At 35.7% G+C, this 13,934-nt stretch overlaps 2 protein-coding genes across 2 annotated transcripts; one reads left to right on the forward strand and one right to left on the reverse strand.

Moving 5' to 3' along the window:
- Positions 1–985: 985 nt before the first annotated feature.
- LOC149927081 (uncharacterized) lies at positions 986–4,006 on the forward strand. Its single transcript, XM_090157795.1, has 12 exons — positions 986–1,139; positions 1,196–1,724; positions 1,780–1,927; positions 1,978–2,116; positions 2,171–2,489; positions 2,548–2,648; positions 2,704–3,012; positions 3,066–3,275; positions 3,328–3,438; positions 3,546–3,688; positions 3,748–3,963; positions 4,001–4,006. Exons 1-12 carry the CDS (start codon positions 986–988, stop codon positions 4,004–4,006), a joined length of 2,385 nt encoding a protein of 794 aa, XP_090013921.1.
- A 6,293-nt stretch (positions 4,007–10,299) lies between these two features.
- LOC149927082 (uncharacterized) lies at positions 10,300–13,442 on the reverse strand. The gene is made up of 11 exons (XM_090157796.1): positions 13,289–13,442; positions 12,704–13,232; positions 12,501–12,648; positions 12,312–12,450; positions 11,939–12,257; positions 11,780–11,880; positions 11,416–11,724; positions 11,153–11,362; positions 10,990–11,100; positions 10,740–10,882; positions 10,300–10,680 (listed from the first exon to the last, which is right to left on the reverse strand). The coding sequence occupies exons 1-11, from the start codon at positions 13,440–13,442 to the stop codon at positions 10,300–10,302; spliced, it is 2,544 nt and encodes an 847-aa protein (XP_090013922.1).
- Between the last annotated feature and the right edge of the window lie 492 nt (positions 13,443–13,934).

Here is a 13,934-nt window from a genome sequence, read left to right on the forward strand (position 1 = left end):
TTCATTTATCTACGCTTATCTCGAAAGATACTTGAACGTATATCTTATCAAGTTTTATCGTACGGAATAAGTTGAAATGATGTAAAAATTGATAACCTAGGCGGCGCGTGCGCAGATTCCCCGGGAGGCGCGGTTAATTTGAATTGAAGTGTTTTGACGTCATGGAATATTTGTTGTTAAAGTAGAATGGAAATATTTTTAAACTTCATTTTAATAGCATTAACGCGTAAGTAGTACTTAAATATGCTTAACACTTGAACCTATCTCACGAGTATTTCAAACGAATATTTTAAGTATGAGAAACGTATTGTTCTCAAATGATACTTGAATATACTATAAAAGAGGTTGTATAGCGTTGTAGGAGGTCATTCCACGGTTAACTGCGGTAGCTATATTCAAGATGCCTAAAGCCCAACATATTTGCCCTACGTGCGCGAAAAGTTTCACTACCAAGTCCTCCTTAAATCGGCATGTTAGAGAAGTACACGGTGATAGACATACGTTTGTCTGTGAAGTATGTGGTAAGAATGTTGCTAGATTGGAACATTTCAAGAGCCATCAACGAACTCATGACTTGAACGCACCCGGCCCTTCCGAACCCATGGACCTGTCTCGCACACCGTCACCAATGCAACGTTCGCTAGCATCTTTCCGTCCACCATCGCCATACCGTCCACCTTCACCTAGTCTGCTTCAAGAAATTCAACTGGAATCTATCCAACCATCTACAGCGGATTTACCCAACAACCCAACGCCATCACCTGTTCCCGCCTCATCAATACTTGATGAAACACCACCAGCATCTCCAAGTATGGTCCAGGCCTTGAATGATACGTTAGCATCTATCCGTTACAATGCTGAAGACTATGATATTGATGCGGGGATGTTTATCGGACGTTACCGAGCCGCTTTCAGTAAATTTCTAATGGAAAGACTCACCAGTAAACGTGGAATTAAATGGTTCCTACTCGTAAGATCGGTTTATATGAGACCTTTAGGGGGTGAGGAACAAAGAGCGGAAGTACGACCCTATTTCCGGAGCACTATGCAAACAACATTAACGCCCGATGTCATTGAAAGCCAGCTGAATGAATGTCTTGAAACAATACAGTCAGCAGCGGAAAACTTTGAAGCGACAGGTATGTACTAAAATTTATAAGTTATATTTTGAACTAAAACATTATATTTTTGATAGGATCGGGTTGGGTAATTGACCGTGTTCTGTATGTAGAATTAAATGTAGCATCTTACCAACCGTTGCGAGGGTCATCGTATATGGAACTACCTGAAAAACTATCTCGACGTCACGCGATTCTTAATATTAGAAACGAAAATGACGAGAAATGTTTTCTCTGGTCAATTCTCGCTAAACTTCACCCAGTTCCTCGGACTCAAAACGCTAATCGTGTTTCCAAATATACACCTTATGAAAATGAACTTGATACCAGTGATATATCTTTTCCTTTCAAATTAAACGCTACGGAACTTAAAAAATTTGAATTAATGAATAATTTATCAATATCTGTGTTCGGCTTTTCGGGAGACATATTCCCCCTTTACGTAAGCGCTAACAAGTGTTGTAAGGAAAGGGAGGTTGATTTGCTATACATCACCGACGAAACTAAAGATATTGACGATGGGAATAGACATTACTGTCTTATACGAGACCTAGGAAAACTGCTACAGCATCTAACAAAACACAGAAATACAAGTTATTATTGCAGGTAATTTAGTTTCCAATATATTAGTTTGAAATATACTAATTATTTTCTGTATTAGAATGTGTCTTCACCGATTCAGTGGAAGCAACGCTGAACAGCGACGTGATGCGCATATCGAAGAATGCGCCACTCACGGCGTCCAAAAAACAGTTTTCCCTACTAAGAAGAAGACGGTTTATTTTGATAAATATGAGTGGACAGAAAAGGTAAAAATAAAAATTATTTAATTTAACTCTTAATGAAATGAAATTATTAGGTGCAGTATGTATTTTACGCCGATTTTGAAGCAATCCTACCGAGAGTTCAAGGATGTGATCTAGATCCCGATATAAATACCAGCAAAGTAAACATGCACATCAGCTGCGCGTATTCGTGGGTGTTTGTTGGACCTGACGGTAAGTTATTTGACAAAATTCCCTTTTAGATATATTACAATAGGATACTTATAGGTGTACCTGTTCGAACCGATTGCTATCGAGGACAAGATGCAACTCGAAGATTTCTGGAGTCTATTCTGGAATTAGAGAAGGAGTTGATGGAACTCATTGAGACAAATGTACCAATGATTATTACCCCGGAGGAGGAGGAACAGTTTCAAGCTGCTACGCATTGCTACATTTGTCAGAAGCAGCTAAATCAGGGAAATATGCCCGCTGTTCGAGATCATTGCCATTTCAGCGGCAAATATAGGGGGCCAGCGCATAACGTCTGTAATCTTCAAAAGAAAGTTCCAGAATTTATCCCTATTTTCCTTCATAACCTTAGCAGGTGAATTTATTAAGTTAATTAACCAGGAAATAAACCTAATAATAATAAATCTTCATAGATACGATTTACATCTTATATGTCAGGAGATTGGTCATTTTAAGGAACAGACACTTGACTGTATTCCTTCCACTAGCGAAAATTATATTTCGCTGAAACTAGGTAAAATATATTTAATTATGAATTTAACCTTAACATTAATTTTATTGTTTTTTAGGGAGATTTCGGTTTTTAGACTCTTATCGATTTCTAAGTGATAGCCTCGATGCTCTAGTATCTAATCTCGTTTTGGAAGGAGCCAGTAAATTCCAGATTGTTAAGAAATATTTTGAAAGTGAGAAAGTTCAACTGCTTTTGCGGAAGGGGGTCTACCCATACGAGTATATGGACGATGAAAAGAAATTTGACGAGACGATGCTGCCACCTAGAGAAGCGTTTTTCAGTTCATTGAAAAATCAAAATATTTTAGAATCTGATTATTTACACGCCCAAAATGTTTGGACAGCGTTTAATATTCAAACATTAGGTAAAATTACTATAGTATAAATATTTCAAATCTCTTAACCTCGGTTTTCGTAGGGGAATACACCGACCTCTATGTGAAAAGCGATGCGTTGCTCTTAGCCGACGTTTTTGAAAATTTTAGAACATTATCTATAACCCATTATAAATTAGATCCCGCTCACGCTTACACCGCACCAGGTTTAGCCTGGCAAGCAGCTTTGAAGATGACCGATGTTCGCCTCGATCTCATACTTGATATAGATCAACACTTATTTATTGAAAAGGGTAACGCTTTTGTGATATTTTAAATATTATTGTATTTACATTGAATTTTTAGGGATTCGAGGCGGTGTTTCAATGATCTCAACTCGTTATTCTGAAGCGAATAACAAATATATGGCCGACACATATGATTCGTCTAAAGAGAGCAGTTATATATGCTATTTAGGTAATTTACATTTTTAAAAAAATAAATAATTTTTTTTATTTTTATTTTTTTATTTTAATTATTTTAATTTTAATTATATTAATTAACTTAATTTAACTTAATTGAAGATGCTAATAATTTGTACGGTGCTGTTATGTGTGAACCACTACCGCTAGGCGACTTCCAGTGGGTTCAGGAGGATGATTTGCAAACACTCAGTGAAAATATTCTGAGTATTCCCAATAACGTTGAAAACGGATACATTTTAGAGGTAAATAACAAGTGTTATAATTATTGAATTATATTTTTAAAGAATTGTTTCCTTTGCAGGTGGATCTTGAATATCCTCCAGAGTTGCATGACTTACATAACGATCTCCCAGTAGCGGCGGAATCTAAAGTTATTACACATGATATGCTATCTCCATACTCCAAAGATCTCTTAGGAAAATTAAATATTAAGGAGAATCAAAGTCTACCAAAACTTCTTCCTAATTTAAATAATAAAGAGAAATACATAGTACATTACCGCAATTTAAAATATTATGTAGAATTAGGTTTGAAAATAACCAAGGTTCATCGAGCTCTAACCTTCACTCAAGGAAAATGGTTAGAAAAATATGTTAGATTCAACACTGAACAAAGGAAATTATCCAAGAGTTCATTTGAAAAGAATTTCTGGAAACTAATGGTTAACTCTGTTTTCGGGTAAATCAATTTAAATAATTTATTGCTGTTTTTTCCCTTACTTCATTTAATTCTTTAGAAAAACAATGGAAAATTTACGGAAGCATATAAATTTCGAGTTGATTCATAAACCAGAAAGAATGTTAAAAGTTACAAGTTCCCCGCAGTTTGAACACTTTACCATCTTTAATGAAGAGTTAGCCGGCGCTCATAAGAAGAGAGCTAAAATTGTTCTTAACCGGCCTATATTTACCGGATTCACCATTCTAGATTTATCCAAGGAGCTCATGTATCGGTTCCATTATGGATTCATAAAAAATACGTACGGGGACAAAGCATCACTATTATTTACAGACACTGGTAATTTAATTTAATATGCATTTTTTATTTAAATAGTACTAATATATAAAATATTTACAGACAGTTTAACGTACAACATTAAGACGGATGATGTTTATAAAGACTTTGAAGTTCATAAAAACCGCTTTGACTTCTCTGATTATCCACCTTCGCATTTCCTTCATTCTAATCAGAATAAAAAAGCTCTCGGTTATTTTAAAGACGAGACAAATTCGCAGTTAATTCAAAGCTTTGTAGGACTTCGTCCAAAGCTTTATTCTATTAAATTGTACGGGGAGTCTAAGACCGCTGAAGAGATAGAAAAGGAGTTGCGATTGGGGAAATCTTTAGAGTCAATTTTAAACCATAAAAAGGTTTGTAAGGGCGTTGCCATGAACGTTATTAGAAACGTCATCCGCCACGAAGACTATGAACGTTGTCTTTTTAATCAAGAAACCATGTCAGCCGAGATGATGCGTATAGCTAGTTTCAAGCATGAACTATTTACTATAAATACTAGAAAACTTTGTTTATCACCAAATGATGATAAGAGATACATTCTACCCTGCGGGGTTCGTACATTAGCGCACGGTCATAAAGATATTGAAAAATTATAATGAATGCTTGTATTTATGTATATATAAAAAAAAAACTGCTATTGCTATAAATTGTAAAAAATTATTTTATTGAATACATTTTGCACATAAACTCTTTAATCATTTTATCGTTTACATATTTATCTTTCTTAAACCTAGACACAATGTTATACATTTCTATTCCTTTACACCTGTTTATAGCAAAATAGATACAGAATGCTCCACACGTATTACTAGAATTACTCTGTAATTGATTAGAATTAAAAGTTACAGTTTTACTGTTTCGTTCAATAAAGTCATTAAATTTAAAATAATCTGGCGGGTTTCCAAAGGAATCCATGAATTCACAATTTTTATGTTTAGAAAAATATATTAGAACCCAGTGTTCTCCAGGTTCAGCACTCGTATCGGTATTTACAATAAATAGAGAAGGGAATATTTTTACGTATTTAGGTAGCTTGTCAGCCGCGAACACGCCTTGAAATATACTTTTAGTACTTAAATCTTTTTCAAGTATTTTAGTTATCTGTAGCGAATCCATTAATTACTGTAATCGAAAATCACGGTTCGATTTTTATCAATTTCAATCAAATTTTGAAACTCGGCGTAAATTAGAATGGAAATCGTCTCCGGTAACGGTTTTGCAAATTTTAATTCTAATCTCAGGTTACTGTTTTTTACAAGATGCAAGTGATTAGCGTTGTTATTAAGATCCGAGGTTAAATTGTACGCGAATAAACAATTTCCGTTAGGGTAATCTTCCCGACTTATCTGATTCCCTTCATCTACGTTCCACTGATTAGTTTGAATGAAAAGATTGCAATACGCTTGAATATATAGATTTTCCTCAAAGTTTAGAGATAACGCCTTATGAGGGACGCTGCTACCGTCAATGTACAATCCAATGCTTGATAAATCGAAATGTTGAAAGTTGTACGGGGATTTTTTCAAATCTCCTAGAAACGCTTTTTGTTCCACAAACCCGATAACAACTTTCTTAGGTGCTTGTCCGGTAAATAAATGATCTTGCACACTAGCCATAAGTCCAGCGGGTATAGAAAATGAGGTGCACTCCGAACGAGTTACAGGATATTTAGCGGTTCCATATTGTAACGCCTTGGCTTGAGCGAGCGATAGTTCCGGTATCACTTTAACTTTCCTCAGATAAAGGGAAGCTGATAAAATCTCCACTTTACATTTTACGTCGGAATGAACGCAAAAAGCTGCTCTATTTTTATCGAATTTAAATTTCAAATCAACCATATTTAATAAAAAGCGTGGTTGTTGACATAAATCAGTATGGACTACGCCTAACAAGTCAATCGCCCCTTTTTGCGCTAAACTCGCTCGTTTAGAAAAATGAATCGAACTTTCCAGGCGTATCCCGATAGAAAAGTGAACTCGTTAAATAACTTTTTTTCGCAGAATCTCCGAACGTTAATAAAGTTTGTATCATACTTTTATAAGCGTAATTTTGACTGGAAGGTGTTACTGATCTTTCATTAAGAAATACGTGGACGTCGCTAAAAAGCGAATGAAGAAACAAATTCTCGGGGGCGATATTGTCGGCTGGAGTTCCGGCGGCCCCACCCGCAACACCTGGAACCGCGGGTTGCGGTAGTTGACCATTATCTTTAGTTACCTTAACTCGAACGTGCAGCAAAGTTTGTGAAAGGTCTATATACGTTTCAGAGTTACCGTTGATAGAAAATGTAATTGATGCGTTATCAACTATATTTGATATTGGATTATACTCAACCCATTCTCCACCAATAATCGAGCCGAGTCTAATGGGAAAACAACTACAAAAATATTTTCACAACCTCATTACCTACCAGTCGTGTGTAATAATATTAAGACTATAGAGATTAATATAACAGATGATTTAGGTGAGCCAATACAGTTTCATAGTGGAAAAGCTCACGTTGTATTACATTTTAAACCCCGTAAAATGTGGACTTCACTATAAACCTTTAATCATTCAGGACACACCTTCATTCTAGCTTAAGAGAGCGAACAGTTAACATCATGAGGTCTGAATATTCACCTTCAAGAACTGATTATGAAAGTTACTATTTAAACCAGGTTGGTTTCGGTGGAATACCTGTATATAGAGGTTTAGCCGTGCAAAGAGGACATGGACTAGGAAATATATTATCTTCAGCGTTTAGATTCGCGGTACCTTTACTGAAGAAAGGCGCTACTTACTTGGGAAAAAAACTTTTAAGTACCGGAGCGAAAGTAGCGACCGATGTTGTTAGCGGAGTCCCAATTAAAACAGCGCTTAAATCGCATTCTATTAACGCTGGAAGGGAAACTTTAGCTTCAGCAGCTGATGAAGCCATGAGACTAACATCTTCAGCTACGGATCATATTAAAAGAATGACGGGTTCCGGAAATAAAAGGAAACGAACTCAGTCGAAAAGCGCCATTTCAACAGCAGGCAGGATAGCGAAAGGACGGTTCCCTAAACGTTCCGATATATTCTCATAATGTCCCTTTTACACCCGCACTCAGTTGAGTGTATAAATTCCGAGCTAGATTTGTTTCAAGTACCTATGACACAATCTTCGATTATTGGTGGAGAATGGGTTGAGTATAATCCAATATCAAATATAGTTGATAACGCATCAATTACATTTTCTATCAACGGTAACTCTGAAACGTATATAGACCTTTCACAAACTTTGCTGCACGTTCGAGTTAAGGTAACTAAAGATAATGGTCAACTACCGCAACCCGCGGTTCCAGGTGTTGCGGGTGGGGCCGCCGGAACTCCAGCCGACAATATCGCCCCCGAGAATTTGTTTCTTCATTCGCTTTTTAGCGACGTCCACGTATTTCTTAATGAAAGATCAGTAACACCTTCCAGTCAAAATTACGCTTATAAAAGTATGATACAAACTTTATTAACGTTCGGAGATTCTGCGAAAAAAAGTTATTTAACGAGTTCACTTTTCTATCGGGATACGCCTGGAAAGTTCGATTCATTTTTCTAAACGAGCGAGTTTAGCGCAAAAAGGGGCGATTGACTTGTTAGGCGTAGTCCATACTGATTTATGTCAACAACCACGCTTTTTATTAAATATGGTTGATTTGAAATTTAAATTCGATAAAAATAGAGCAGCTTTTTGCGTTCATTCCGACGTAAAATGTAAAGTGGAGATTTTATCAGCTTCCCTTTATCTGAGGAAAGTTAAAGTGATACCGGAACTATCGCTCGCTCAAGCCAAGGCGTTACAATATGGAACCGCTAAATATCCTGTAACTCGTTCGGAGTGCACCTCATTTTCTATACCCGCTGGACTTATGGCTAGTGTGCAAGATCATTTATTTACCGGACAAGCACCTAAGAAAGTTGTTATCGGGTTTGTGGAACAAAAAGCGTTTCTAGGAGATTTGAAAAAATCCCCGTACAACTTTCAACATTTCGATTTATCAAGCATTGGATTGTACATTGACGGTAGCAGCGTCCCTCATAAGGCGTTATCTCTAAACTTTGAGGAAAATCTATATATTCAAGCGTATTGCAATCTTTTCATTCAAACTAATCAGTGGAACGTAGATGAAGGGAATCAGATAAGTCGGGAAGATTACCCTAACGGAAATTGTTTATTCGCGTACAATTTAACCTCGGATCTTAATAACAACGCTAATCACTTGCATCTTGTAAAAAACAGTAACCTGAGATTAGAATTAAAATTTGCAAAACCGTTACCGGAGACGATTTCCATTCTAATTTACGCCGAGTTTCAAAATTTGATTGAAATTGATAAAAATCGAACCGTGATTTTCGATTACAGTAATTAATGGATTCGCTACAGATAACTAAAATACTTGAAAAAGATTTAAGTACTAAAAGTATATTTCAAGGCGTGTTCGCGGCTGACAAGCTACCTAAATACGTAAAAATATTCCCTTCTCTATTTATTGTAAATACCGATACGAGTGCTGAACCTGGAGAACACTGGGTTCTAATATATTTTTCTAAACATAAAAATTGTGAATTCATGGATTCCTTTGGAAACCCGCCAGATTATTTTAAATTTAATGACTTTATTGAACGAAACAGTAAAACTGTAACTTTTAATTCTAATCAATTACAGAGTAATTCTAGTAATACGTGTGGAGCATTCTGTATCTATTTTGCTATAAACAGGTGTAAAGGAATAGAAATGTATAACATTGTGTCTAGGTTTAAGAAAGATAAATATGTAAACGATAAAATGATTAAAGAGTTTATGTGCAAAATGTATTCAATAAAATAATTTTTTACAATTTATAGCAATAGCAGTTTTTTTTTTTATATATACATAAATACAAGCATTCATTATAATTTTTCAATATCTTTATGACCGTGCGCTAATGTACGAACCCCGCAGGGTAGAATGTATCTCTTATCATCATTTGGTGATAAACAAAGTTTTCTAGTATTTATAGTAAATAGTTCATGCTTGAAACTAGCTATACGCATCATCTCGGCTGACATGGTTTCTTGATTAAAAAGACAACGTTCATAGTCTTCGTGGCGGATGACGTTTCTAATAACGTTCATGGCAACGCCCTTACAAACCTTTTTATGGTTTAAAATTGACTCTAAAGATTTCCCCAATCGCAACTCCTTTTCTATCTCTTCAGCGGTCTTAGACTCCCCGTACAATTTAATAGAATAAAGCTTTGGACGAAGTCCTACAAAGCTTTGAATTAACTGCGAATTTGTCTCGTCTTTAAAATAACCGAGAGCTTTTTTATTCTGATTAGAATGAAGGAAATGCGAAGGTGGATAATCAGAGAAGTCAAAGCGGTTTTTATGAACTTCAAAGTCTTTATAAACATCATCCGTCTTAATGTTGTACGTTAAACTGTCTGTAAATATTTTATATATTAGTACTATTTAAATAAAAAATGCATATTAAATTAAATTACCAGTGTCTGTAAATAATAGTGATGCTTTGTCCCCGTACGTATTTTTTATGAATCCATAATGGAACCGATACATGAGCTCCTTGGATAAATCTAGAATGGTGAATCCGGTAAATATAGGCCGGTTAAGAACAATTTTAGCTCTCTTCTTATGAGCGCCGGCTAACTCTTCATTAAAGATGGTAAAGTGTTCAAACTGCGGGGAACTTGTAACTTTTAACATTCTTTCTGGTTTATGAATCAACTCGAAATTTATATGCTTCCGTAAATTTTCCATTGTTTTTCTAAAGAATTAAATGAAGTAAGGGAAAAAACAGCAATAAATTATTTAAATTGATTTACCCGAAAACAGAGTTAACCATTAGTTTCCAGAAATTCTTTTCAAATGAACTCTTGGATAATTTCCTCTGTTCAGTGTTGAATCTAACATATTTTTCTAACCATTTTCCTTGAGTGAAGGTTAGAGCTCGATGAACCTTGGTTATTTTCAAACCTAATTCTACATAATATTTTAAATTGCGGTAATGTACTATGTATTTCTCTTTATTATTTAAATTAGGAAGAAGTTTTGGTAGACTTTGATTCTCCTTAATATTTAATTTTCCTAAGAGATCTTTGGAGTATGGAGATAGCATATCATGTGTAATAACTTTAGATTCCGCCGCTACTGGGAGATCGTTATGTAAGTCATGCAACTCTGGAGGATATTCAAGATCCACCTGCAAAGGAAACAATTCTTTAAAAATATAATTCAATAATTATAACACTTGTTATTTACCTCTAAAATGTATCCGTTTTCAACGTTATTGGGAATACTCAGAATATTTTCACTGAGTGTTTGCAAATCATCCTCCTGAACCCACTGGAAGTCGCCTAGCGGTAGTGGTTCACACATAACAGCACCGTACAAATTATTAGCATCTTCAATTAAGTTAAATTAAGTTAATTAATATAATTAAAATTAAAATAATTAAAATAAAAAAATAAAAATAAAAAAAATTATTTATTTTTTTAAAAATGTAAATTACCTAAATAGCATATATAACTGCTCTCTTTAGACGAATCATATGTGTCGGCCATATATTTGTTATTCGCTTCAGAATAACGAGTTGAGATCATTGAAACACCGCCTCGAATCCCTAAAAATTCAATGTAAATACAATAATATTTAAAATATCACAAAAGCGTTACCCTTTTCAATAAATAAGTGTTGATCTATATCAAGTATGAGATCGAGGCGAACATCGGTCATCTTCAAAGCTGCTTGCCAGGCTAAACCTGGTGCGGTGTAAGCGTGAGCGGGATCTAATTTATAATGGGTTATAGATAATGTTCTAAAATTTTCAAAAACGTCGGCTAAGAGCAACGCATCGCTTTTCACATAGAGGTCGGTGTATTCCCCTACGAAAACCGAGGTTAAGAGATTTGAAATATTTATACTATAGTAATTTTACCTAATGTTTGAATATTAAACGCTGTCCAAACATTTTGGGCGTGTAAATAATCAGATTCTAAAATATTTTGATTTTTCAATGAACTGAAAAACGCTTCTCTAGGTGGCAGCATCGTCTCGTCAAATTTCTTTTCATCGTCCATATACTCGTATGGGTAGACCCCCTTCCGCAAAAGCAGTTGAACTTTCTCACTTTCAAAATATTTCTTAACAATCTGGAATTTACTGGCTCCTTCCAAAACGAGATTAGATACTAGAGCATCGAGGCTATCACTTAGAAATCGATAAGAGTCTAAAAACCGAAATCTCCCTAAAAAACAATAAAATTAATGTTAAGGTTAAATTCATAATTAAATATATTTTACCTAGTTTCAGCGAAATATAATTTTCGCTAGTGGAAGGAATACAGTCAAGTGTCTGTTCCTTAAAATGACCAATCTCCTGACATATAAGATGTAAATCGTATCTATGAAGATTTATTATTATTAGGTTTATTTCCTGGTTAATTAACTTAATAAATTCACCTGCTAAGGTTATGAAGGAAAATAGGGATAAATTCTGGAACTTTCTTTTGAAGATTACAGACGTTATGCGCTGGCCCCCTATATTTGCCGCTGAAATGGCAATGATCTCGAACAGCGGGCATATTTCCCTGATTTAGCTGCTTCTGACAAATGTAGCAATGCGTAGCAGCTTGAAACTGTTCCTCCTCCTCCGGGGTAATAATCATTGGTACATTTGTCTCAATGAGTTCCATCAACTCCTTCTCTAATTCCAGAATAGACTCCAGAAATCTTCGAGTTGCATCTTGTCCTCGATAGCAATCGGTTCGAACAGGTACACCTATAAGTATCCTATTGTAATATATCTAAAAGGGAATTTTGTCAAATAACTTACCGTCAGGTCCAACAAACACCCACGAATACGCGCAGCTGATGTGCATGTTTACTTTGCTGGTATTTATATCGGGATCTAGATCACATCCTTGAACTCTCGGTAGGATTGCTTCAAAATCGGCGTAAAATACATACTGCACCTAATAATTTCATTTCATTAAGAGTTAAATTAAATAATTTTTATTTTTACCTTTTCTGTCCACTCATATTTATCAAAATAAACCGTCTTCTTCTTAGTAGGGAAAACTGTTTTTTGGACGCCGTGAGTGGCGCATTCTTCGATATGCGCATCACGTCGCTGTTCAGCGTTGCTTCCACTGAATCGGTGAAGACACATTCTAATACAGAAAATAATTAGTATATTTCAAACTAATATATTGGAAACTAAATTACCTGCAATAATAACTTGTATTTCTGTGTTTTGTTAGATGCTGTAGCAGTTTTCCTAGGTCTCGTATAAGACAGTAATGTCTATTCCCATCGTCAATATCTTTAGTTTCGTCGGTGATGTATAGCAAATCAACCTCCCTTTCCTTACAACACTTGTTAGCGCTTACGTAAAGGGGGAATATGTCTCCCGAAAAGCCGAACACAGATATTGATAAATTATTCATTAATTCAAATTTTTTAAGTTCCGTAGCGTTTAATTTGAAAGGAAAAGATATATCACTGGTATCAAGTTCATTTTCATAAGGTGTATATTTGGAAACACGATTAGCGTTTTGAGTCCGAGGAACTGGGTGAAGTTTAGCGAGAATTGACCAGAGAAAACATTTCTCGTCATTTTCGTTTCTAATATTAAGAATCGCGTGACGTCGAGATAGTTTTTCAGGTAGTTCCATATACGATGACCCTCGCAACGGTTGGTAAGATGCTACATTTAATTCTACATACAGAACACGGTCAATTACCCAACCCGATCCTATCAAAAATATAATGTTTTAGTTCAAAATATAACTTATAAATTTTAGTACATACCTGTCGCTTCAAAGTTTTCCGCTGCTGACTGTATTGTTTCAAGACATTCATTCAGCTGGCTTTCAATGACATCGGGCGTTAATGTTGTTTGCATAGTGCTCCGGAAATAGGGTCGTACTTCCGCTCTTTGTTCCTCACCCCCTAAAGGTCTCATATAAACCGATCTTACGAGTAGGAACCATTTAATTCCACGTTTACTGGTGAGTCTTTCCATTAGAAATTTACTGAAAGCGGCTCGGTAACGTCCGATAAACATCCCCGCATCAATATCATAGTCTTCAGCATTGTAACGGATAGATGCTAACGTATCATTCAAGGCCTGGACCATACTTGGAGATGCTGGTGGTGTTTCATCAAGTATTGATGAGGCGGGAACAGGTGATGGCGTTGGGTTGTTGGGTAAATCCGCTGTAGATGGTTGGATAGATTCCAGTTGAATTTCTTGAAGCAGACTAGGTGAAGGTGGACGGTATGGCGATGGTGGACGGAAAGATGCTAGCGAACGTTGCATTGGTGACGGTGTGCGAGACAGGTCCATGGGTTCGGAAGGGCCGGGTGCGTTCAAGTCATGAGTTCGTTGATGGCTCTTGAAATGTTCCAATCTAGCAACATTCTTACCACATACTTCACAGACAAACGTATGTCT

This window comes from Leiobunum rupestre, chromosome 9 (assembly GCF_980474605.1).
Source record: "Leiobunum rupestre chromosome 9, qqLeiRupe1.1.hap1, whole genome shotgun sequence".
Classification (NCBI taxonomy): domain Eukaryota; kingdom Metazoa; phylum Arthropoda; class Arachnida; order Opiliones; family Sclerosomatidae; genus Leiobunum; species Leiobunum rupestre.

What these genes read in the sequence shown, in the direction of transcription:
- LOC149927082 (XM_090157796.1), bottom strand. Translation starts at nt 13,442, where the DNA reads ATGAGACCTTTAGGGGGTGAGGAACAAAGAGCGGAAGTACGACCCTAT. An exon ending in AATACAAGTTATTATTGCAG is followed by an intron (nt 12,649 to 12,703) that starts GTAATTTAGTTT and finishes TTTCTGTATTAG; the next exon opens with AATGTGTCTTCACCGATTCA. An exon ending in ACACTTATTTATTGAAAAGG is followed by an intron (nt 11,101 to 11,152) that starts GTAACGCTTTTG and finishes TTGAATTTTTAG; the next exon opens with GGATTCGAGGCGGTGTTTCA.
- LOC149927081 (XM_090157795.1), top strand. Translation starts at nt 986, where the DNA reads ATGAGACCTTTAGGGGGTGAGGAACAAAGAGCGGAAGTACGACCCTAT. An exon ending in TTATATTTCGCTGAAACTAG is followed by an intron (nt 2,649 to 2,703) that starts GTAAAATATATT and finishes ATTGTTTTTTAG; the next exon opens with GGAGATTTCGGTTTTTAGAC. An exon ending in CAGTTATATATGCTATTTAG is followed by an intron (nt 3,439 to 3,545) that starts GTAATTTACATT and finishes ACTTAATTGAAG; the next exon opens with ATGCTAATAATTTGTACGGT.